At 40.4% G+C, this 23,687-nt stretch overlaps 1 protein-coding gene across 1 annotated transcript in view; it reads left to right on the top strand.

The window, feature by feature from the left end:
- Positions 1 to 20,121, top strand: part of slitrk4 (SLIT and NTRK-like family, member 4) — a 69,070-nt gene extending 48,949 nt beyond the window's left edge. Inside the window, exons 3-4 of the mRNA XM_034121064.1 lie at positions 19,736 to 19,847; positions 19,959 to 20,121. Coding sequence (XP_033976955.1) covers positions 19,736 to 19,788 — 53 coding nt within the window. The 3' untranslated portion in view covers positions 19,789 to 19,847; positions 19,959 to 20,121. The remainder of the gene's footprint in view (positions 1 to 19,735; positions 19,848 to 19,958) is intronic.
- Positions 20,122 to 23,687: the final 3,566 nt, after the last annotated feature.

Here is a 23,687-nt window from a genome sequence, read left to right as displayed (position 1 = left end):
ACTATTGTTCGTTTATACATTTTAAGAATGGCGTTTATCTTTTTTGAGAATGAGTTTTTATTTTATTTAATGTATTTGGGTCTACAACAGATGATACAAATGTTTGTGTCAGTAAATGTGTACTAACAGAGGCGGGGGTGTTTGTGAAAATAACGGGGACAGAGCTGCTGTCAGACCAACAGCTGTGCGGCGTCATCACTAACGGACGTCGCTTCACGTGACGCTCCGGAGGAAAGGACGTCCCATTGCTCTTAAAACTCATTTCCCTGCTTCTCGTGGTTTCCTTGCGTCTCTCCATGCTTCCCTGGTGGGAGGGACTAAACGCAGGGAAACGACGCAAGTGAGGGACGCAAGGATTCCATTTAATCGACCTGAGAAGGACCCCAAGTCTGAGTCACCCAAGGAGTGTCCGAGTCGAGTCTTGGACTTGGACTCGGACTCGAACACAGGTAATGATGACTCACATCATTACCTGTGTTCAAGTCCGAGTCACCCAAGGAGTGTCCGAGTCATTATTACCTGTGTTCGAGTCCGAGTCCAAGTCACCTAAGAAGAGTCCAAGTCAAGTCTGAGTCACAAGTCTTCATGTATTAATCTTCGTGGATATGTGTTGAAATGTAGCTATAGCTCCTACATTACTTTTATCCTGTCATGTTATACTAATTTGTCTATTGAACTGCTGTGAAGCGAGTTTGGCTACAATTCTTGTATACAAGGTGCTATACAAATATAAAGCTTATTACTAATATTCATATTCATATTATTGTAAATGACCTTTAATATGTCTAACTATTTAAAATGAGTTACCTTTTAGAGAAGTGATTATATTTGTATGCCAATATTTTCTTATGGTAAAGTTTTCGTTTTGCACTTTTATTTTGATAGTAATAAGATCGGGACTCTTATTTTGAAGGAACTTTTGCCGGAAGTCAATAGAGAGGCGAAGTCCCTCCCCTTCCGGTTGAGCTCCATGGGACCTTATTTCCGAAAAGTTATGCATTGAAGTCAATGGAGAGAGAAAGATTATCTTTCGATCCCGTTTGAATTGTGCCACGAATTACACATATGTTTGTCAATTTAAAAGATAATTTTACAAGTAAAAAAAAAAAAATGTGTCGTAAAACTGTGAAGTAACACTTTTTTTGTGTGAAACCGCTCAATGAACTACATCTCCCGTCTCGCACCACACACCAAGACCGCCGTCACGTTGGCATATTTCACTGCTTTCTTTCAGAATGAGGCGAAAAGTATTAAAAAGAGGTGAAAATCACTACAAGTCTGGGCATGTTGAGAGCTGTACATACACAGAAGGGGAGTTATTCGGTTCCGTAAGAGCCAGCATGCGGGACGGGGATTCTGGGATTTGTAGTCTTTCTAGTTGCGTATTTTTCATAGTCTTATATTTCAACCGTTTTACGACAAACTGTGACTTTTTTGACATGGAAATAATTATTTAAGATTGACAAACATCATATTCGTGGCACAATTCAAACAGATAATCTTTCTCTCTCCATTGACTTCAATACAAACTTTTTCCGAAATAAGGTCCCATGAGTCCCACCGGAAGGGGAGGGACTTCGCCTCTCTATGGACAACGGAGCAGTGTAAACACACATGTATAATGACGGATAGATGACGAATAAATTAACATATACTAAATAGTTGCATTCGGTTTTTAGCACCTGGCTGATAAGGGCACAAGCTCTTACGTTGGTAATGATTGTATAAAAGCAAGGGTGTGCAATAAACAGATACCATCAGTTAGAGAGTCTGACCATCATTCAGCCGGGGACGCTACAATTATTATAGTGAATGTTTAAATTCTATCAATAAAGATTAAGCCCCAGAAAGCACATGGCTACTTAGCATGCAAAATGACGACATTCTGCATGTTAAGTAGCCATGTGCTTTCGTGTTATCGGCTGAATCTTTATTTATTGATTAGATCACGTTACTCTGATGATAGCCTATATGTCTGAACTTGATCCTTAGAGTAATGTGTTACGGAGCCTTCTCTTCAATCTTTTTTTCACATAACAAGCATTTTGCGCTGCTCTTTTCCAATGTGGAAGCAGAATCTGTGAAAGCATACAGCAGGATGCGGGGTGTGTCTCTAGACATCTTTAGACTGGAATAGCGGGGCCCAGTACGTGAACTCGCCTCGCAGGTGCACACGCCGGGATAGAGGACATCAGACTCCAGAGAAAACTTGCCCGAGTCCAAGTCGGAGCGCCAATGTACAAGTCGAGTCCGAGTCATCGTGGGGGGAAAAATTCACGAGTCCGAGTCCAAGTCATCGTACGCGAGAATTCACGAGTCCGAGTCCAAGTCATCGTGCGCGAGAATTCACGAGTCCGAGTCGCGTCAATCAGTGCGCGAGTCCGAGTCGAGTGACGAGTCCCGAAAATCGGCGTCCGAGTCCGGGACTCGAGTACTCCATCTCTGCTGCACAGTAGTTCAATAAGGAACAATTCAATAAGAAATATAATTCACTTACATTGGGATAATACGTTTTTTATTAAAATGTTTCTCAAATGGAACGTTTGATTATGCAAATGAGCCAATATGTAATGCTACATTTCTGTAAATTTAAGTGAAATCATAAAACAGAAAATAGACAAATTAATGAAATTTTGGTTTTGGTTACTTATTTTCCACATACTATAGGAGCAGACTTGAGCAGTGCATAACATATAATTAGGGCTGTCAATTTAACGCGTTAATAACGCGTTAACGCAAAAAAAAATTAACGCCACTAATTATTTTAACGCGATTAACGCATGTGTATTTTTTGTCCTCGCCCGCCCCGCCTCGTAGTTTCAGAGCGCATCGAGTTTAAAATACCATCTACAAGCTGATGCTGACAGCCCCGCTCCTGCCGCCCGCTTGTGGCAGACCACACTTCCACGCTCACCGGCAGGCCCGGACTGGCCATCGGGAGGACCGGGAGGGTGTGTGTATGTGTGGGGCGAGCGAGGCACACCTTACGTGTTGTTGTTGTTGTTAGCATCTGGTGCTAGCTAGCTGCGCTAACAGATATAAGGAGCTGTTTCAATGAAAACAGAGGAGCGACATTTCGCCGACAACTGCGCCGAGCACTTGACTTTATGCAGGTAGCCAGACAGTGGGACATTGTACGAAAAGTCAGCACACTCAGCACGGATAGTGCGCGCAACATGATTGCAGCGTCCAGGCAGCTCCCGTTTGAGCATATATGCCTTGAGCTGCACATAGCTCCAACGATCCATCACAGTGTCTACACACACACACACACACACACACACACACACACACACACACACACACACACACACACACACACACACACACACACACACACACACACACACACACACACACACACACACACACACACACACACACACACACACACACACACACACACACACACTTTGTATTGTATGAGAGAGGTTCCAGGTTGAATTGAGGCGAATATTTGTAATGTTCAGAGGTTGTTGTGTTTAATATTCAAATGATAATAAACAAACATATAAAGCATATTTGTCCACTCATATGTTGATAAGAGTATTAAAAACTTGAAAAATATCCCTCTAAGGTACATTTAGAACAGATAAAAAATTTGCGATTAATTTGCGATTAATCGCGATTAAATATTTTAATCGACTGACAGCCCTAAATATAATATGTTAATGTTTTCTTCTTCATAGTTAGTTTAGATTAGATTCAACTTTATGTCAATGCACAAGTACCGAGACAAGGAAAAAATGCATTTAACCAGTGAGTACAGACTAGTATATTTACATATGTTTAGAAATAAATAGTGAGATTTGAACATCTGGGACAAGGTATTTTCCTACAGGGATTTTTTTGTTGTTGTAAACGATCTAAATTATTCTTCCATAACTACAATGATGACCAGACATCCAATGAAAACACAGCAATTGCCAATGTTTAAAGCCCTGAAGCCAAAAAGCGGATTTTTGGCAAAGATTTACAATCACACCCACACTAAAACTGCCAACAATAATCTGCTTACATTGGGTTTTTCTTTTGAAACATTGTACATTATAATATTAACAGTATATAGCTTCCAAAAGATTGTTTAAAGTGTTCGATTAAGTCTACACCTGCTCAAATATCATATCTGGCACAGTAGTTTCTGGATAGTGTGTTTAAAAGGTTACAGAATCCCCGCTTCACATGGGAGCCTGTTGATAGCTTTAGCCAAATCTGGCTTTGTGGGGAAATATGCCTGGACCATCATCAGCTGGATATCATACCGTCTATAAAACCAAAAATAGGTCACGGGCTGGTGGATCCCCATAATCAAAGAGCGAAGGGTGAGTTTTCATGCGTCCCCAGTGAGACTCTTCACTCGGATTCGGTCCAGCAGGCAAAAAACGCAGCCTCAAGTGTGAGCCCAGAGTGAGCACAGTGTGAGTTTAGTGTCATCTGCATAGCTGCTTATCAGCTGTTAATAAAAATGTTGACCATATTGAGTTCCTCTCTGGTTCAGGGACACACTATAGTAACAGATTATAAGCCGTAGTAAGCCTCGCTAAGCCCGTTTGAAAGTTGCTCCCGCTCTGCCGTATGCCCAGAGCATCGTGTGTGTGTGTGTGTGTGTGTGTGTGTGTGTGTGTGTGTGTGTGTGTGTGTGTGTGTGTGTGTGTGTGTGTGTGTGTGTGTGTGTGTGTGTGTGTGTGTGTGTGTGTGTGTGTGTGTGTGTGTGTGTGTGTGTGTGTGTGTGTGTGTGTGTGTGTGTGTGTGTGTGTGTGTGTGTGTGTGTGTGTGTGTGTGTGTGTGTGTGTGTGTGTGTGTGTGTGTGTGTGTGTGTGTGTGTGTGTGTGTGTGTGTGTGTGTGTGTGTGTGTGTGTGTGTGTGTGTGTGTGTGTGTGTGTGTGTGTGTGTGTGTGTGTGTGTGTGTGTGTGTGTGTGCCAGTGCCATAATGCCCAGAGGAGGTTGTTGGGCTGTAGATAGGCCACAGACAATGTTCCCATTTGAGATGGAGAGAGACAGGGAGGAAAGGGAAACAGACAGAACTGCGGAGAGGAAGTGAGTATTTTTGGGTCATGTGGGTTGCCCTATTTAGCGGTTTTTGCAGACATCTCGGGCACAGTACACACATAAATACACGCTCCCAGTCGCACACCAACAATCCAATTTGCTGAGTGACATAAAAAAAGGTCTGTTTTCCTGAGCAGCTTTGCAATAATATTCGTCATCTATAAATCATGCTCTTTTGATTTTTGCTGTTTCGCTCGATTATTCTGCAGGAACAACACATGGAAGGTTTCTCATTTCTCTAATTGCCCTCCTCGACTCCCCTCCTTGACTCCTATCCTCGTGTCTTAGTCCCGCCCACAGGAGATGCGAGTGGAGGAGTCGAGGAGGGGAACCGAGGAGAGAGGAGGGGAAGCAGCAGGCGGTTTGAGAAATGAGAAATCCTCTCCTCTGAGCGGTCATTTTAAAGAGACGTCCATTAATGATGACAGGAGGCACAGCACTGTCTGATGGGCAGCACTTTGTTCATGATGACTTATATTTACTTTTAATTCATTCACAGTGCGGTATAATGAGACAATAACAGGCTACAGATACGGACATATATACACACACACATATATATTTATGTATGCTATATATTTATATAAATATATCAAACAAAACAAGTATGAGAGCACTCATAACGTAACACTATCAGAGACTGGATATATCCCATGAAATTACGGGCCAAAAGTTTTATTTACAAGTATTAAAGGTCCCATGTCATGCTTTTCCGGTTATTACCTGTCCCCTTGTGTGTTATGAAGGTTTTTATGCATGTAAACGGTCTGCAGAGTCAAAACCCCTCAAAGTACACCCTGTAGCGAGTAAAACTCTAACACAGAAAATACCTCCCCAAAACGCCTCGTTGGAGATTTCTCATTTTCCATTGTTTACTTCCTGGGTATCGCTACGTAGGGATACCCAGTAGCCACGCCCAGAGCTATGGCCGCACCCTCTGCCAGCCTTTCACGAAACAAAGCTTCCCAAACCTTTCAGTGATTCATGCCGGATATGTACAGCGTAGGGCACTGAAGAACGATGCTGTTCCTACTTTGTTTGGACCAGCGGGAGATTCGGGTACACAACCTGTAAGTATTCATTGTTGTTTGTGTATTTATGATGTTTAAAACGAACAAGGTATATCTACCACGACTGTGTAAATGGGTAAACGTTTTTCGGGCTGCTAAGCCATTGACACAGTGCTAACTGGGCTAACTAAGTTGCTAGCGTTTCCATACATCAACTCCAATGTTAGCAGATGGCCTTACATGTATCTCATAGCTGGAGAATATCTGCAATCACACACGAAATACTCATAGACAGTATACTCCGGGTGATTTACCGTACGGTCAGTCGCGAAACTTAAAGGTAGGGTAGGTAAGTTTGAGAAACCGGCTCGAGATCGCTAGAATTTGAAAATACACAACCGGAGAAAATCTGCCACTTCCTTATAGAGCCCCTCCTCCAACACACACGAACGCGCACATGACCAATGAGGGCACGAGATAAGTTTGTGCACAGATGGAAGGCTGACAGGCAGGTAGGCCATCCAGTTATTTTAGCCGGGCCGGTTAAAATGATTGGTCGTACTTTTTACAGTATTACGGCTTCCACAGATGACATTTTTTTATGGATTTTTTGTCAAAGCACTTAAGATATTCATTGCTATCGGGATGTTAAGAGCATTCCATGGAATATAACAAAAAGTGTATGTCGAGCCGGTTTCTCAAACTTACCTACCCTACCTTTAATTACATTATAGTTGGCGTTCCTAGCATGTATGCTACGGAGCTAAACAAGAAGGCTACCAAGAGCTTGAGATGCTAGGGAAAACATTGTTTTTATGCAAGCTAAAAAGAATGACCGAAACGTAGCAGACTACCCGTATAAGATTGCAATTGTAAACACGTTCTTGCTAGCCTAATATGAACCTCTAGCTATTGTTCATAGTAGGTTGGCATATTACACTGAACAAGCCATTGACACAGTGCTAACTGGACTAACGAAGTTGCTAGCGTTTCCATATATCAACTACAATGTCAGCAGATGGTCTTACATGTTTCTCATAGCAGGAGAATGTCTGCATTCACACACGAAATACTCATAGACAGTATACTCCGGGTGATTTACCGTACGGTCAGTACATTATAGTTGGCGTTCCTAGCGTGTATGCTACCGAGCTACTGTTCATAGCGTGTATGCTACCGAGCTAAACAAGAAGGCTACCTAGAGCTAGACATGCTAGGGAAAATATTGTTTTCATGCCAGCTACAATGAATGACCGAACGTAGCAGACTACCCGTATAAGATTGCAATTGTAAACATGTTCTTGCTAGCCTAGACTAGCTGTTGTTCATAGTAGGTTGGCATATTACACTGAACAACTAGCAAACGTAGGTTAGCATATTAGCTGGCAAGCTAACTGTGTTGATTAGATAGATACACACTCCTACCACAACTACTACTTACGAATCTAAAACAACTAAGTTTCTCTAATATTTTGTGATTTGCATTTGATTTCGTCCAGCCAGATCAGGAAACTCCTGGCGTATCTGGCGGACAACACACACGGGATGACCACTCTGATGCCTCGTCCTAAAAAGCCCCGGCAGCAGCTTACAAAGCTGCGATAGGCAAGATGCCGAAAACGCCTATAAGGGGAGGAATGGATGATATACAGTATATATATATATATATATATATATTTACACATGTTCATTTTGTACATTTCTAAAAATAAAGTTTGATGGAAATACTTAGTAGCCTTTCTTCCCTGAATTATTTGCTCCTATAACATATCATTCATACATAGCAAACCATGATTTAATTTCTCATCAAACAGTAGTAGTTTATTACAGGTAAAAACGTACTCTATCACAACAGTTGTAGGTACAGTTCGGTTAGTTAGCATATAACATATACGGCTGTACCGACGCCATTGTAAGACTGATGTTCCGCTCAGAGTGAGCCGAAAAAAGCACTGTTAGACATGGGCGGAGCCTCTTTGGTGGTTGACTAATCAGAACAAAGTGGCCGAGCTGACCAATCGGAGCACACTGGGCTCACAGGGAGGGGGGGGCAAGAGCTCCAACAAGCCGTTTAGGACAGAGAGTGAATACCGGTGAATACACATACTTTACAGAGATGCTGCATGAGAAACCAATGTGAGTTTGGAAAATTGCACAGTATAAATCTATTTTAGTATACCTCAACAATGGAATTATGATCATGGAAATGGCCATGACATGGGACCTTTAAAAGTAAGCATAGGACACCAAACCAACTGAGACCTGTCTGTCCACCGCATACACACACACACACACACACACACACACACACACACACACACACACACACACACACACACACACACACACACACACACACACACACACACACACACACACACACACACACACACACACACACACACACACACACACACACACACACACACACAGGATACAGCCGATGTGTATGTATTATGTGAAGCACTGAATGGTTTTAGAAAAATATCGACTCTTTGTTTGTAGATATATCTACTAAACTAAAGCATACAAATAAAGAGTAATGTAGGCCTGTTATAATGAGTGATATATATTATACACACTGCTCTGCTTTCACCACGGACCTCTTTGAAACATCCCTGTGGCCGGAAATACATCCACGGAGGAGCCATCAGTGTATCCTCGATTATAGCTCCTCCAGAGAGCCTCCTTGATGCTCGATCCTCGGTCCTCGATGTGCATTTAGAGAAATGAGATGTCCTTCAACATGGCGCGCTGAAATCCATTTCCGGGTCACTACCGGAGAGTCGAGGAGGGGAAATTAGAGAATTGAGAAACCTTCATGGAAGAGATCACAACTCTGCAACACAGGTTGAAATCCATACATTAACCCTTGAATCTGAAACGATGCAAATATAAAAACTAAGGCTGGGCAAGTTAACGCATTAATTAATTAAGGTTTTTTTATATTATTATTTTGAAAGTCTGTTGCTCACTGGCTCTGAATACACATACAGACAAACTTTTTTCTCAAAGTAATGATAAACCTGTGAGTTGGATGTAGAAAAGTCAGAATTAATATAGATGTTTTTTATTTTAAAGAAAATTCCGATTTTACATAGTAAAAAACTGTAAATTATAGTGTCCGTCCAAAAATTATTTTGTACTTATAGTGAAAACCACCCTTGGATGATGGGTTAGTAGACTAAAAGCTTTAGGAATCCAAAGTACAACATATAATAAGTACCCTGTATCAAGATTGATGCAAAACAAGTGACATTTGACCTTTTTAGAGAGATTTAGCAAAAAGAAACCACTTCTGGGGTCATTTGGGTGGATTTTCCATATCTCTGGCTTCCCTTGCTCGATTTTGATGGTTGACACCTCTTTCTGACCGTTAGAGCCAATAGAATCGAAGGGGGAGTCCCCCACACACACACGTTGTGAAGAGAAAAGGTGTGGGCTTCGCGCATGTAATTTTCCATCAGAGTGAATCTATCTCTAGCTTTGACATCTGGAAACGGAAAAGCAGTTTTAATGCTTATGGATTATCAGAAATCATTTCAAAGGGACACAGACACATTAGATAAACCTATGAATTAACTTCAGCAGCGTTTTTATCGTTTTAATGCCATTGAAGACCAGTTTGAAGAGACTACAGAGACAAGGTAAAAATGTTAGCATTTTTAGCTACCTAGCGTCACCTGTTTTGATGTCCGTTTTTGCTTATAACGTCGCAAATACGTATAATTCAGTGGTAATGTCGGTGTCAATCGATTCTGTGTCACCTCACGATGTGAAACGATGTGTTGGATGTGGTGAAAATATAAATAAGGTTTTGTGAGGGATTTTCGGTGCAGTAAGGTGTTAGCATTTTTGCTCGTTGCTAATTCAGAGGCTCAGTGTTAGCATTGTGGGTTTTCTTTTGAAAAAAAAAAAAAAATGATCAGTTAGATGAGTTTCTTCCCGTTACATGGATACAAAACATTCATAGTTTTATTAAATGAACATGCCCTCAGACACTGTTTCCTGCAAGATGTTGCGGCAGTGCCCCGGTACCGGGGTCTCTCGGGCTTAACAGGTTAAAGTGCTGCATTAACGAAAAACTGCAAACTAAAAAACGCTGCAAGAGGCTAAAAATACAACGGAAACTGGGCCACTAAAAAGTGACGCACACAGCTGGGGCCGGAGCGCATGTTGATGTTCCGGGATTATAAAGTTGGCCAACTGTCACTCTCACAGAGCTACTCTGTTTCATAATTTTAAGTGTTTTGTCAGTATATTTGAAATGACTTGGTAAGCTACGTTAGCTAGCGAGCCAACTTTTGAAGCAATTTTTTATTTGCAGCATTTTGTGTTTGCAGAGTTTTAAAAAAAATGTATTTTTACTGAGTTAGTTACTGAATGTGTTTTTTAAATGCTTTGCATGTGCACATTTGTATTTTTATTAGCATCATTTTTGAGTTTTGTGTTTCTCCTAATGGAAATGTTTTGGGCAGTTGTAACGTGTTTGCACCTGTGGGCCACCGTACTAGTTTTACATTTGCAGTACTTGTGAATAATTTTGACATTAAAGTGATTCTGAAGGTTTAGACAATAATGAGTTTTTGATGCTAAATGAAACGTTTTTAAAGCTGTAGAAGTTGAAAAAAAAGGAAGTAGCTTTCGCCCCTCTTTGAACACTTCCTCAGATCTCTGAAGGATATGGTAAATACCTGTTTCTACTGATGTAAATGTCCAGGTCCAGCAGAACGGTTTGTGCAGTCTGAATCTCAATACCAGAATTAGCATTTCCAATTCTTTACTTGTCTCCTTGGGAGTAAAGGAGCTGTCCTCTGCCACTGCCTCACTGACTTTACAACAACTAATGTTGTTGTACTTCACCGTAACAGAATTTAAAAAACAAGTTCAGAGAATGTAAGGACAAGCACATTATAATTAAAGAACAAGAAAGTACTATTGAATTTAAAGAAGCCCAAACTAAAATATCACATTGTTTGAAGTTAATACGGTTGTCCTTTTACTAAAGTAATAACTTGAATGGAGGACTTTAACTTGTATTTAAAGTATTTTTACAATTTAGTAATTGTTGCTTCTCTTAATTATAAAATCTGAGTACTTCTTTCACCTCTGTCTTTAATGAAATATTTTAAATTCTTTGGAGATTTGGGCCACAGTACAAAGCCTTCTCCATGTGATTGAGGTATATTGGTCGGTTGGGAATTCTGCATCAGAAACCGGTAAACATTAGTTTTCATGCCTTTGTAACTCTCAATATGAATTATTTCCCCAGCACAAATAGTCACTCTGTTGCGTAGTTACAACAGCAAGAAATATGTCCTTCCTCTGAAGCACCCATTGTGAGCTGGTTCCATTTATAAATGCAGATGTCAGTCATGAGCCGTCAAGGCTGAGGACTCTGCTGATTTTGACTCCGCTCACACTGTAGCAGCTCACTTCCCTATTTAGCTCCCTCTGCTTTTGTCGAGGATATGTTAATCAGTGGAACCAGCTGCTAGAGTGCTTGGCTGGAATGAAAACCAGAGGACTCCCAGGCCTCGACGGGACGAGTTTGAAAGCATTGATGTGTGGTTTTCAGGAAGCTGACATCAGGATGCCGGGGAAGCTTTTGGGTAAAAAAATAAAAAGAGAGCATTAGTTAGTGTGGATGGCAACAACAACAGCAGAGTAATTGCATTCCGCCACCATTCCCCTACCTTTGATGGTTCTGGCTAATGTAGTGCCGAAGGAGTATTGAGCAGTTAAAAATAAATGTCAGCCATCTGTGTGAGTGTAGAGCTTTCTGTTGGTGCCATTCAAACGCACTTGCCTCAACGCCGGTGTGGATTTAGTCTTGATGTCAATGGCTTTGGATCTTCAATCTGGATGGATCAGGAGAGTGAGGGAACTGATCAGCGACGTGCAGTCAGTGGAGGCAGGGGAGGCAGAGCCTCACCTGTCATACTCCAATGTAACGGAAAAACAATTAAAGAAAAACTAAATAATAATAATAATAAAATGTCTCCACTGATCTTGTGTAAATGTGATTTCTGTATGATTCCAATCGCATTTTATAGTCAAAATCAGCAAATTGGCCGAGCTCCGCTACGGGAGCTATGAGAAGTGAGGCAGGCACGAGCACTGCCTCTCGTAAGCCCACAGTAACTTGCTGGAGCGCGGGCACTAATTTAGCGCGGCCACTTATTTTGTGAGTGCGCTCAAGCCATTTACTGTGGGGTGAGGTGAGGCACAGATGAGATCTGCCTCACCTCAGAATGCGTCACCCCACAGAAACTGTCTGGAAAGCGGGCCCTAAGCGCATGCCTGTTCCCATCTCACTGTAGGTCACCAATGTAATGTTTGTAGATCCCTTTATTACATTTATCCTCGCCATCCATAGTCTCTAAATAACTTATTTCACGTATATATGATATTTAGGCTCGCTGCTCTCAACGGCAATGAAAATGCACCAGGGGAGGCAGCCATAACCTCTGCCGCACTGAAGGGGGCGCACGTGAGCCCACAGGTTCTTGTTGCTACTGTTATTCTACCGCAAACAACAAACTCGACTTTTGAAACTACAGGAAGATACGGAGGACTTTTACAAAACAGTAATAGAGATTGTTGTCCAGAAGGATAGCATGGACTTATATTCATCTTCAAGTCAAGGTAAGACCACAACTGTAATGAAAATGGGATCTTACTTAGAAAGAACAATCCAATATTTAGATTTTGGGTATCCTTTTGTTGATCGGTCTGTTTAAAATTAATCATAGCATCAGACTAAAAAAGCTTTTGAAAATAACAGAATATTTCGATTAAGGTCAAAATAGGCTATAATATTTGTAAATCTGACTCTGAAAGAGTCAGTGCCTCACCAGCCATGAACCTCACCGCACGTCACTGGAACTGATACACCACACATAAGGCTTTTTCTATAAAGTACAGGAGGTGTAGCAATACATACAGTATGTGAGGCTTTACAACATTTCAAACGTGATCAGAATACGTCGCCATCGTGGTAACATCAGATGGGTATTCATGAGTATCACTATGCCACCTGTTGCAAACTCCACAATGAAAGGCTTTCGCCCTGCCACTGTGCATCATGGGGGTCTACATCTGTTGAACAGTCTTCACAGAGGGTCTCTGATCATAACACAGTAGGCCTGCAACCTGCTGATAAGAGCAAACTGAGCTACTCAAGCATCATTGCAAAGTCAAGATGGTTTTTCTGTCCCATGAGGCTGTGATGACTGCTAAGTTACTGTTTGTCATTGATACAAGTAAGGGTCCCTGATATAGAAAAAAAGGAAAGGTGCTCTGTGATGGCCAAAGGGTCAAAGCCCAACACTAGAAGTGAATAGGGCGGATTCACAATTTTTTGTTCACTTATATGAACGTCCTTGGAGGAGGTCCTTGTTCTCTGTGTTCTCTTTAAAGGTGGGGTAGGTAATTTTGGAGAAACCGGCTCGAGATCGCTCAAATTTGAAAATACACAGCCGGAAAAAATCTGCCACTTCCTTACAGAGCCCCTCCTCCAACACACACGAACACGCACATGACCAATGAGGGCACGAGATAAGTTTGTGCACAGATGGAAGGCTGACAGGCAGGTAGGCCATCCAGTTATTTTAGCCGGGCCGGCTAAAATGATTGGTCGTGGTTTTTTACAGCGCGACGGCTTCCACAGATGAATTTTTTTAATGTATTTATTGTCAAAGCATTTAATATATTCATTGCTATCGGGATGTTAAGAGCATTCCATGGAATATAACAAAAAGTGTTTCTGAAATAAATTACATAACCCACCTTTAAGTTACAAAAAGTAAATTATTGACACCTCTCAGGTAAAGTTTGGTTAGGTTTAAGCAAAAAACATGACTTGGTAAGGTTTAGGGTTAAATAGTTTAGTATAGTTGGAGTTAAAATTACATTGGGGACTTTTATACCTCCTAAATCATGGTTGCAATAATAGGTCAATAAGGCTATTTCCAGAGATAAGACTTTTTTCTTCTCTGTTCCTGATGAACCGGCATGTAACAGAATGACTGATGTGGTCGAGTTAACTTACAAGAACATATTCAACATCCCTATACATAAAAAGAAGTGACAAATCTATCAATTGTCGAAGGTTGAAAATAGGTTCAGAACAGCGGCTCTTCCATCATGCATTTGCTTGTGAAGTTGATGGCAAGAACACTTGATCCCCTTTAAGATTGCCTAGATTGTTTTCTATTTGTGGTAGTGGCCTTGAAATATAAATACATCTGGACAGAATTCCTATCCTACCAATCTAAAAACATTTCCAAAGTTAAGTCTGTGTCCAGTTGTGACCTTGAAAAGTTAATCCTTTTTAGCATGTTCATCACTGAAGACAAATGGGTTTGGGTTTTGCTGTTTGAACCCCGGCCTCACCATGTTTTTTACAGCTCCTCTACATTGGGTGTAATACAGACATTTATCATGGCCCTCATTGGCACAAACAAGGCAACCAATAGAGACTGTATGATGGCTCTAACGGTTAAAAAGAGGTGTAAATCATCAAAATCGACCGAGGGGGGCCAGAGATATTGAAAATCCACCCAAATGACCCCAGAAGTGGGTTGTTTTCGTCTAAATCTCTCTAAAAAGGTCAAATGTCACTTGTTTTGCATCAATCTTGATACAGGGTACTTAGTATATGTTATAGTTTGGATTACTATCCCATCATTCAAGGGTGGTTTTCACTATAAGTAATGTTTTTTTTTTTTGGACGGACACTATAATTTACATCTTTTACTATGTTCAATCTGAATTTACTTTTAAATAAAAAGATTGTCTATTGATTCTGACTTTTCTACATCCAACTCACAGGTGTATCATTGCTTTGAGAAAAAATATTATTAATTTAACCCTTTTAGAAGTGAAGATATAGTCATTTGTTCTGGGAATGTCATTTTCGAGCCTGAGACCTGGAAAAACAGGCTCAGGGCTTAACAGGTTAACTAAGTCAAAGTGTTTGTAAGAAGGGTAAAGTTCCTGTTGAAAATTAATAGGTTATACAAACTCTACTTTAACCTAGAAGTACTCTGTCCGGTGTGAAACAAAAACTCAATGTTGACTTATTTTAGGAAAGGTTATAAACTAACATAACTCAACCCTAATTCACGCCACAATCTTTTACGAGAACCAACCAAATAATTGTGTTGCCAAGAAGTTTGTGGGGGTTTGGAATGTATTATTAGAAGCGTCTTGCCATAACGGCTGATAAGGTTATTATTTATATTGTCAGTCTCAGCAAATGTTTCTGAACCTTTAGGTTTTGAAGAGTTGTCGCTGGAAGTACTCTGTGTCCCGTGTGAAACCAAAACTCAAAGTAGAATTATTTAAAGTTAGATTACAAACATACATAACTCAACCCTAGCCCAAGCCACAATTTTTACAATAACTATCAGAAGGGTTTTGTTGCCAAGGAGTTTGCGATGGGGTTGGAAACGATTATTTGGTGTTAATTCGGAAAGATTCTAATCTGGAGTTAAGAATCGTCTTGCCATAACAGCTGTTATCACTTCAGATGGCTTCAAGTAACTGTTACATTTACAGTGTTCGTTTTTGCATTTAACTATTCGTAAGCGGTCAACAAGCCATGTTTTCCTCAATGCAAGTTGGACATGAAATATGTTGCAGCAGTTTTTTGGGCTGCTATGACTGGGTTTTCTGGGTAGGTCAGCCTCGGCTAATGTTTCCAAACCTTGAGGTTTTCCGAAACGTCCCATAAAGGTTTTAGAGACCCAGGACTTATTGTGTCTCAGCTTCATTGCCTTCATACAGCTAAGGCTTCACATTCTGTTCTGGGTTGTATGATTTGACGCCTGATTTGCCTTGCTTTTAAGCTTTGTCATGTATTTTTATTTCTAGCTGTAACCAGTACTCCCCCTTGGCTGGTCCATCAGATAATATGAGTGTAATTCTAGTGGAAAAGCCCACTAACTAAAAATATGCCCATCACAATAACATCATCTGCCACTACGAAACACACAAACACACACTAACACATGCTGAGGACAAGCGCCGTACCTCCCCTGCTGCACAAACAAGCCATGTCAGTTTTCCGGTCACAGGCTTTCTCCATTGCCAAAGATTTGAATGGATGGTGATCCATAAATATTTAATTGGCCACATGTCCCCCCTGAGAGGAGCCTCCGAAACCCTCAACGTCTGACTAACTAGACTGAGGGAAGAGGAGGAGTAAAACCCAGCAAGGGGGGGAGTGGGAAGAAATGGCAGGAATAAACATGTGATGTTTGAGTGGGTAAGTCACCACCAAGAGCGCAGTGTGTGTTCTTTCCGAATGGGTAGCTGCATCACAACACAGCGTGACAGTGATGCTCCATTGACGTTCGCAGGCAGGAAGGGAGAGAGCAAGGAGAGGGAGGGACGGAAGGAAGCTTGAAGGAGGACAGAGAGGAAGAGGGAGGAAAGAGTGACACACGATACAATGACATCCACTTTAAAAGGAGATAAATAGACAGAGTTAATGGAAGGGCAGGGAGAAGTGCATCATGCTGGGTGTGATGGATGGAGGGATGGGGAAGGTGACGGAATAAGGTGGAGTTAGAAGTAAGATCTTTATTTGCCGCTCATTTTGCTAATGATTTTAGTTGGATCAACGTAAGAAAGAAGAAACTCAACAAAATGGCTTTGGTCATATGGAAAGCGAACAGTGCCACAATATCGCAGAAATGCGTTTTTTCACGCGTTTAATAGTTCAAAATGCGCGAAACACATGTAATATGCGGGGAAAACGCTGTTTTTGACTTAAGATCGTATTTAAATCGTTTTGTATTGTGGCACTGTTCGATTTCCATATGTTGAATAACAACTAACCCTACCAAAGTCAAAAACTAACATAAAAAACTCAGCTATCAAGGCAACTCCTGGGCTCTTTGAGACAAAATTACTGTTTTGTAGTCTTGTAGCTTTGAAAATAGCGTTTGAATTTGCTGTCTCAAGGAAAGGTAAAGGGGTTACCATTTTCTAAATATAGCAAACAAGGGTAAAAAAATATTAAAATATTTGTGTCTTTTTTTAATCAATGAAAATTCTTACCAATGATACCACATTATCTATTTTTTTTTCTCCTGTTTTGTCATTGTTAAATGTAACTTTAGTCAGTTTGATGCATCACGGTCCATATAACTACTCCATTAAAAAAGAAGATTATAAAAGTTGTTTTTTTAATTATTTTTTTCATCAACAATATTGCACTTTTATTAAGTGACATTTTAAGTCAACGTTTTTTGGTAACAAAATGAACTTGCGCTTTTGGCAATCTGGAAATATAATATATAAACGTTAAATGTGAAGTGGGAGAAGGCGGAATGCAAACAGCATTAGAGAATAGAAATAAAGTAGTGCTGTCAACCGATTTTAAATGGTAATGGCTTTAATAACAAAATTAAAATACTAGTATTTGCTTGTATTTTTTTTTAGGGGGGGGGGTGAAACAAAAAAACGCTGCCTTTTCACTGCCATCCAATTAATGGTAGACATTGGCGCTGGTATAACAGGAGCAACATTAGGTCATACATGGAAACGTGGTTAATTTGCGAATGTTGCCAGCCCTAAAATAAAGATGTAAAGAGGTGGGTGGGGGGGAGCAAGTAAGACGGAGATAGAGTGTGTTGTGACCTCCAGCAGCAGCATCGCTGAGCTGCTGTCGGGCTGATTAGAGCTGCTGCACACGGACTGTGGCACCAAGGTCGACGCACTGATAGGCGGGATTTAAAGGAGTATTAATTAATCTATGACCTTTATTGACATCTATTGGGGTATAGTAAGCATTGCTACTATGTTAATAGAAAATATGTTAGAGTGTAATTCGTATCTCCCTCACCCCTGTCCACTAAAAGTAACATTATGTATTGTTTGTAGCCTGTACCTTTACCAGGTAAAATCCCATTTCAAGGGAGACCTGCAGCAGGTTGGTTACACATAAAAACAACAGAAAACAAAAAGGACGTCATACAACATAATTACAGGAGTACAAACCTATTCACAATGACAGGTACCAAGAGTATCAAATAGCATTTCATCCAGCCGAGCTTTAAAATGATGCAGGGGAACCAAAATGCTCAGTTTCAAAAAATGTTGCATAGTGTTCCAAGCTCGAGGAGCAGCGCACATAAAAGCTTTTGTAATTAAAACAGTCCTAGCACTTGGCACATGTAATACAAACACATCCTGGGATCTCAGGCAATAGCTACTTGCCACTCTCTGTGATATCAGAGAGCAGATATAAGTTGGTAGTTTACCCAACATGGCTTTATAGATAAACATGTGCCAATGACTGAGCCTCCATACAGTAAGTGAAGGCAAACCTGCCCGGGCATACAGGGTACAGTGATGAGTAAGTACTTTACAGTTAGTAACAAATCTCAGCGCACTGTGATAGGCGGCATCTAACTTGAGCAGGCAATGGGCAGGTGCATTCATATAGATCAGATCTCCATAGTCCAGCACAGGTAAAAAGGTCACAGAGACTAGCCTTTTCCTGGCCTCAAGTGAGAAACAGGACTTGTTTCTGAAAAAGAAACCTAGCTTCAACCTCAGCTTTCTAATCAGATTATTGACCTGAAGTTTAAAAGAGAGACAATCATCAAGCCAGATACCAAGGTATTTATAACAGACAACCACTTCAATTACCTTTCCTTGTATGCATTTACTGTGCAACAAAAGTCCAACTGTGAACCTGTTCAGGCCCAAAGATGACAGCTGTTCATCATTTATTGCATTGTAAATGGAGAATGTTGGGATATATAGATTCAAACCTAGTAAGGAGAACTTTGGATTCTGTGTCGATACCTGGAATAGGACTGAAATGCACTTGAAAACACAGAAAAGTATTTTTGGAACCAGTTGCATGCGTGACAGACCCTGAAGTCATAACTTTACATTTTGGCCAATAATACAAATAGCTCTAAAGCGAGGCGGTTGCCATCAAATACTCTTTACTTTTCCACTTGAACTGTAGCTGGTTAACTAACTGCTAACATGTTAGCCTACGACTGGGCCAAACTGTAACAACTCTGATTTGAACCAGACAGTATCATGTCTTAATATGATAAGTAATTGCATATTGGTTCAAGATGAATTATTTAACAAAGTTTCAAAAGTACCTGAAACAAAGTTATTTTTATTTAAGCTTTTCTCTGGGCCAAGATTAAAATGAATGCCCTTGACGGCAAATCACTGCCTTACTTGTGTCTGTTGTGAATTAATGGTGAGAGCTAGAATATGAAGTGCCAGAGGTTCCGGGAATAGAAAACGATGAATAGGAGATACGTACAGACAGAATAGACAGATGAGGGGAAGAGAGTCGAAGGCAAAGAATGAGAAGATTTGTTTGAAGTGTAAGTTAGCAAGTGCTTTTGACAGATCATTGTAGTCTAAACATCTTATTCTCCCTCTTCCCACTTTCTCATCATCTCAGCTCCATTTCATTCTAAACATATGCAGTGACAGCCTCTTCCTTCATATCACATCGAATCAACAGAGATATAGCTTTGCCACAACATATCTCTTACGTCTTTCTGTTTGAACAACAAGCCTACCAAAGTCTGTGCCCTTCTGTTGACTTGCATTTGTAAGATGTGGAGCTATCTTTTTCACTTATCCTGCATTTCAATTCATTCTTCTTCTGATTTTCTTGCAGCCATAGAAGTCGCCCGCTGCTCTGAAACGCTCCTGATGCTGTCAGAATTCTGAAGAACTTGGAATATCGATTCTGACAACCGAACAGGCAAAAAACAGACACTTTGATGCCGGTAAAGGTTTTGATTCAAATTGTCTGGATAGCTTGTGGAATACCTTAATTGCCAACAAGGATTCATAGTTTCAATAATTTCTGATGTACTTACCTTTCCTTCTCGTTACAGAGCCCTTGACTTTCTGCCATTGTTTGTTTCCCGCCAGTACGATTGCCAATCCCACCATTGATTGTTACCACCTGTGTCCCATTAACTATTTTATAAATAGTCAGCGTCTCCTTTTGTTCTGTACCAGTTTGTCTTGTCTAGTCAAGGGTCCAGAGCTTTTTCAAGTAAATACCTTATTTAGTTTGAAACACGTTATTTGTTTTTGTATTTTTACCATTGTCAAGATTTAGCTCTTCAAGAGTTGTAATTTGTTTCTTAGAATTTATTAAAGAGTCTTGTTTCATTTGTACTTTTGTGACATTTGACAGTTGTGCATTTGAGTCCAAATCCTTGTGTCCCGTTCCTGACAAAAAACAATTTCACATTTCAGAAATACCACCATGTTTATGCCCGAAAATACAGTAAAGTTGTCTGCTAATTGTTGGATAAATCGAAATAAAATTGATGATACAACATTTATTGTACACTCCATAAGCATTTAGCAGAGGAGGCCTTAACGTGGATTTTATTCAGCAGCATCTCTTTATTTCTGGCCCTCATAATCTCTATCCCTAGAGGCCTGTTCCAAACCCAGATAAGGCATGGAGGGAGGAAACAACCTCGGCTTACATTGTACCGGGGGGGGGGGGGACTAATCGCTGTTTTCACACAAAGGCCGCCCAGAGACAATGATGTAGACTTTTCTTTTACGGCAGTAAATATGTGCTATTGGTAATAAAATGTCTCTTACTGTGTCATGGATGTCAGCTCGCTGATTTAAGGCCACACGTGAAGCCTGTTGGCTTAATGATAACTGAAATCAATATAAGCCACTGCCACAGATTAATGGTATTGATTTTACACATCAATTTATTAGGCCAGCCAGTACAGTGGTAGTTACTATACAGTATGTTAGTCACAGGGATGCATCCTGAATATGAAATAAAACCAGTGATTTAAAACAGGGCATGTTCTATTTACATATGGGTTATCACATTCCAGTAAAAACAAGTCTTTCTGTCTACGGCATGGCCACGCCCCTTTCTTGGTGAAAATATCTAGTCATTTGACTGGTGGTAAATACAAATTCTGAGGTCAATCAGATAGAAAAAATCTAGAATATCGTGCATTTTTATCTACAAAGAGCCAAAATTAGTCAGTCAGGCAACCAATAATACAATGTCATTAGAGATTTATGATCGCCATCGATATGGTGAAATTAAAAGCAATAGGGGATGGATGTACTGTCAGGCAACGGGGTTACATTTAAACTGGGATGTCCTTAGCTTGTCATTGTTTTGTATTTCAATGCATCATCTACACTCACTGACTTTAACATTACAAATGTTAACTTTGAAGATTAACGTTAACCTAATTATAGACCCATTGTTTACTCTTTTTTACCTCTCTGTGGACTTTTACCGTCCTTCTTACTAAGTGAAAGCAAAGAAATCTTAACTTTGGATTGTTTTTTTATTAAACTTGCAATACACTGCACAGCAGCTTTTAGGCATAATGAAAATATATACTTTTTTCTGCTTGGTGCCTATTTTCACCGGAATGGAGGCAGGGCAGTCATTTTGCCAAACAGGGACATAGCGCTGCTCTCCTTTATATCGGATTTTTACACTCATATTCAAAGACATGTTATCGTCGGAATGGTTTGCGCAACTTGCGGGAAACTGCTAAAGAGATTTGCTGCCATTCAGTTATGGGTGCATTAGTGCCGACTCACAACTGCTTTTAAAATATCAAAACTTTGGAGGGAAATCAGATCATTTAAAAGGATTCACCACAATCAGAATGTCTGTTAAGATAATACATCAAGTTTGACAAGCAGAGGTGTTCTACTGATCAATTGCTACCTATTTTACAGTGAACACCATTTTTTTTTTGCTGGTGTACACTAGGGTTCTCCGTCCAATACAAGTATATATTTGTCTACTAACTATTTGGCCCCTCATTAATGTGTTGTACACACTTATTTATAGCACATGGATCAGGAAGTCGGCCACCATTTGTTAAAGCTATTTTGTTTTGGTAGAACTCTCCATCTTTGATTAAAACCCTTGCGTAGCTTGAAAAGCAATTGCATTCAGACACACTCAACTGTAATAAAAAGTCTATATTTGACATGTATATTTATATTCTCATCCCCAAAACACAGTTATTGGTAGTAGTTGAAAGTTGAATTAAAAGTATTGCAAACCACAAAAAAGAGGACTAACTTGATTGAAAATGATGTGACTTCATCCCCAAAACACTATAGGGTTCTTGTATCTCTTGTCAATATCCGTGAGCTATTATGTGACATTCCAGTTGTGTGTACACAAATAGCCCCTGGTGGAAGGTCACCTGCTTGAAGAAATACTCTCGTCACGAATCAAGTTGTGAGACCGAGTGGTGGGGGGAGCATAAAGTGACTGTTGTCTCTAGTCTGTGTAAGTGAGAGGTCACCCAAAACGCCCGCACTATCTTCTGTGATTGGCTGTCGAAAGTCATGACGTGCCACAGATGTGTTGTGTTGGCAGGCGGTGAAGGGCCCATAGGTTTTACCAAATACCAAGAGGCTCCACGGCTGCCAGCTCAGGCAACAATAACTCTTATGAGATGTGACAAGGCAAGAGGGAAACAACAACAAAAGGGAATACAGATAAGCTCAAGTAATTTGACTACTTTACATGTGAGTAGGCATATGTGTGTATGGGAGTATTGTGGGTTGGGATATAGTGGAAAGGATAAAGGGAGTAATTGAGGATTCACAGTGGGCATCTCTGGTCAGTTTCCAGAATGAAGAGGCGTTAGGGTTTGGAAAGGGACAGGCCAGGGTTTTATTTATTCATGCAGTTTCTATCTATTCTCATTTTGTTTTATCCATTTGATCTATTTTTGCTTGATTATGTTTTGTTTTGTTAGTTTTTCTTCTTTTGTGTCCCAAGTCATTATTATTTTGGGGTGTCCTTCAGTCCGTTCCATTTTTGGGAACTTGAAATGTAGGGAACGCCTACAGGGACTGTCTTAAAGTTTGGCAACAAACATCAACTTGGACTCAAGGGTGAACTGACTATAATAGGGTGGTCAAAGGTCATGGTCATTGTGACCTCACAAAACACTCTAAATCAAGATTCCCAATTCTAGAGAGGTGACATGATGGGCAGACAAGGGTTTAAATACAACTTCTCACTTTTTGGTGGAGGCAAACAACTGAAGACGGTTATTATTTTTCCTCTTTTCCTTTTGCGTTCTCTTAAAGACAATCGCAGACACTTGATAGGTTAGTTCCTTTGCTCCACATCTTAGAGTCCTATAGGACTTTCCTCAAGTTTTCCTTACTTTCCTAAATTCTCCCATCACACGAAACCTTTTCTAACCAAATAACTGCCCGGAAATCAAACAAATGAACCCTAAAACAACTGAAACAGACAGGCAGAACCGCTTATGTATTCAGATCTTAGACCATAGGAAACCAACTATTGGCGTGATCGCATTGGTCATTCACACCACAAATGACTTAGATTGTTTTGTTCATTTTGGAGTGATTGTGGGAGGTACAACAGGCACTGATTGCATCTGTTTGGTGGCCTGCAGCTGTGCATCACATGTCTTTTGCATTTACATGTTGCCATGGAAAGCAAGAGATTGAACACTTTTCTGATGTCTGCTCCTAGTTTCTGGTCTCAGACCCATCCATCTAATTACTAGTCTCATTCTATAATACTTTTACACGCTTAATTGTTTATATTCATTTAA

This window comes from Trematomus bernacchii, unplaced genomic scaffold (assembly GCF_902827165.1).
Source record: "Trematomus bernacchii unplaced genomic scaffold, fTreBer1.1, whole genome shotgun sequence".
NCBI classification, from domain to species: domain Eukaryota; kingdom Metazoa; phylum Chordata; class Actinopteri; order Perciformes; family Nototheniidae; genus Trematomus; species Trematomus bernacchii.
Note: the sequence above shows the minus strand (reverse complement) of the source record. Positions and strands in the feature narration are given on the sequence as shown.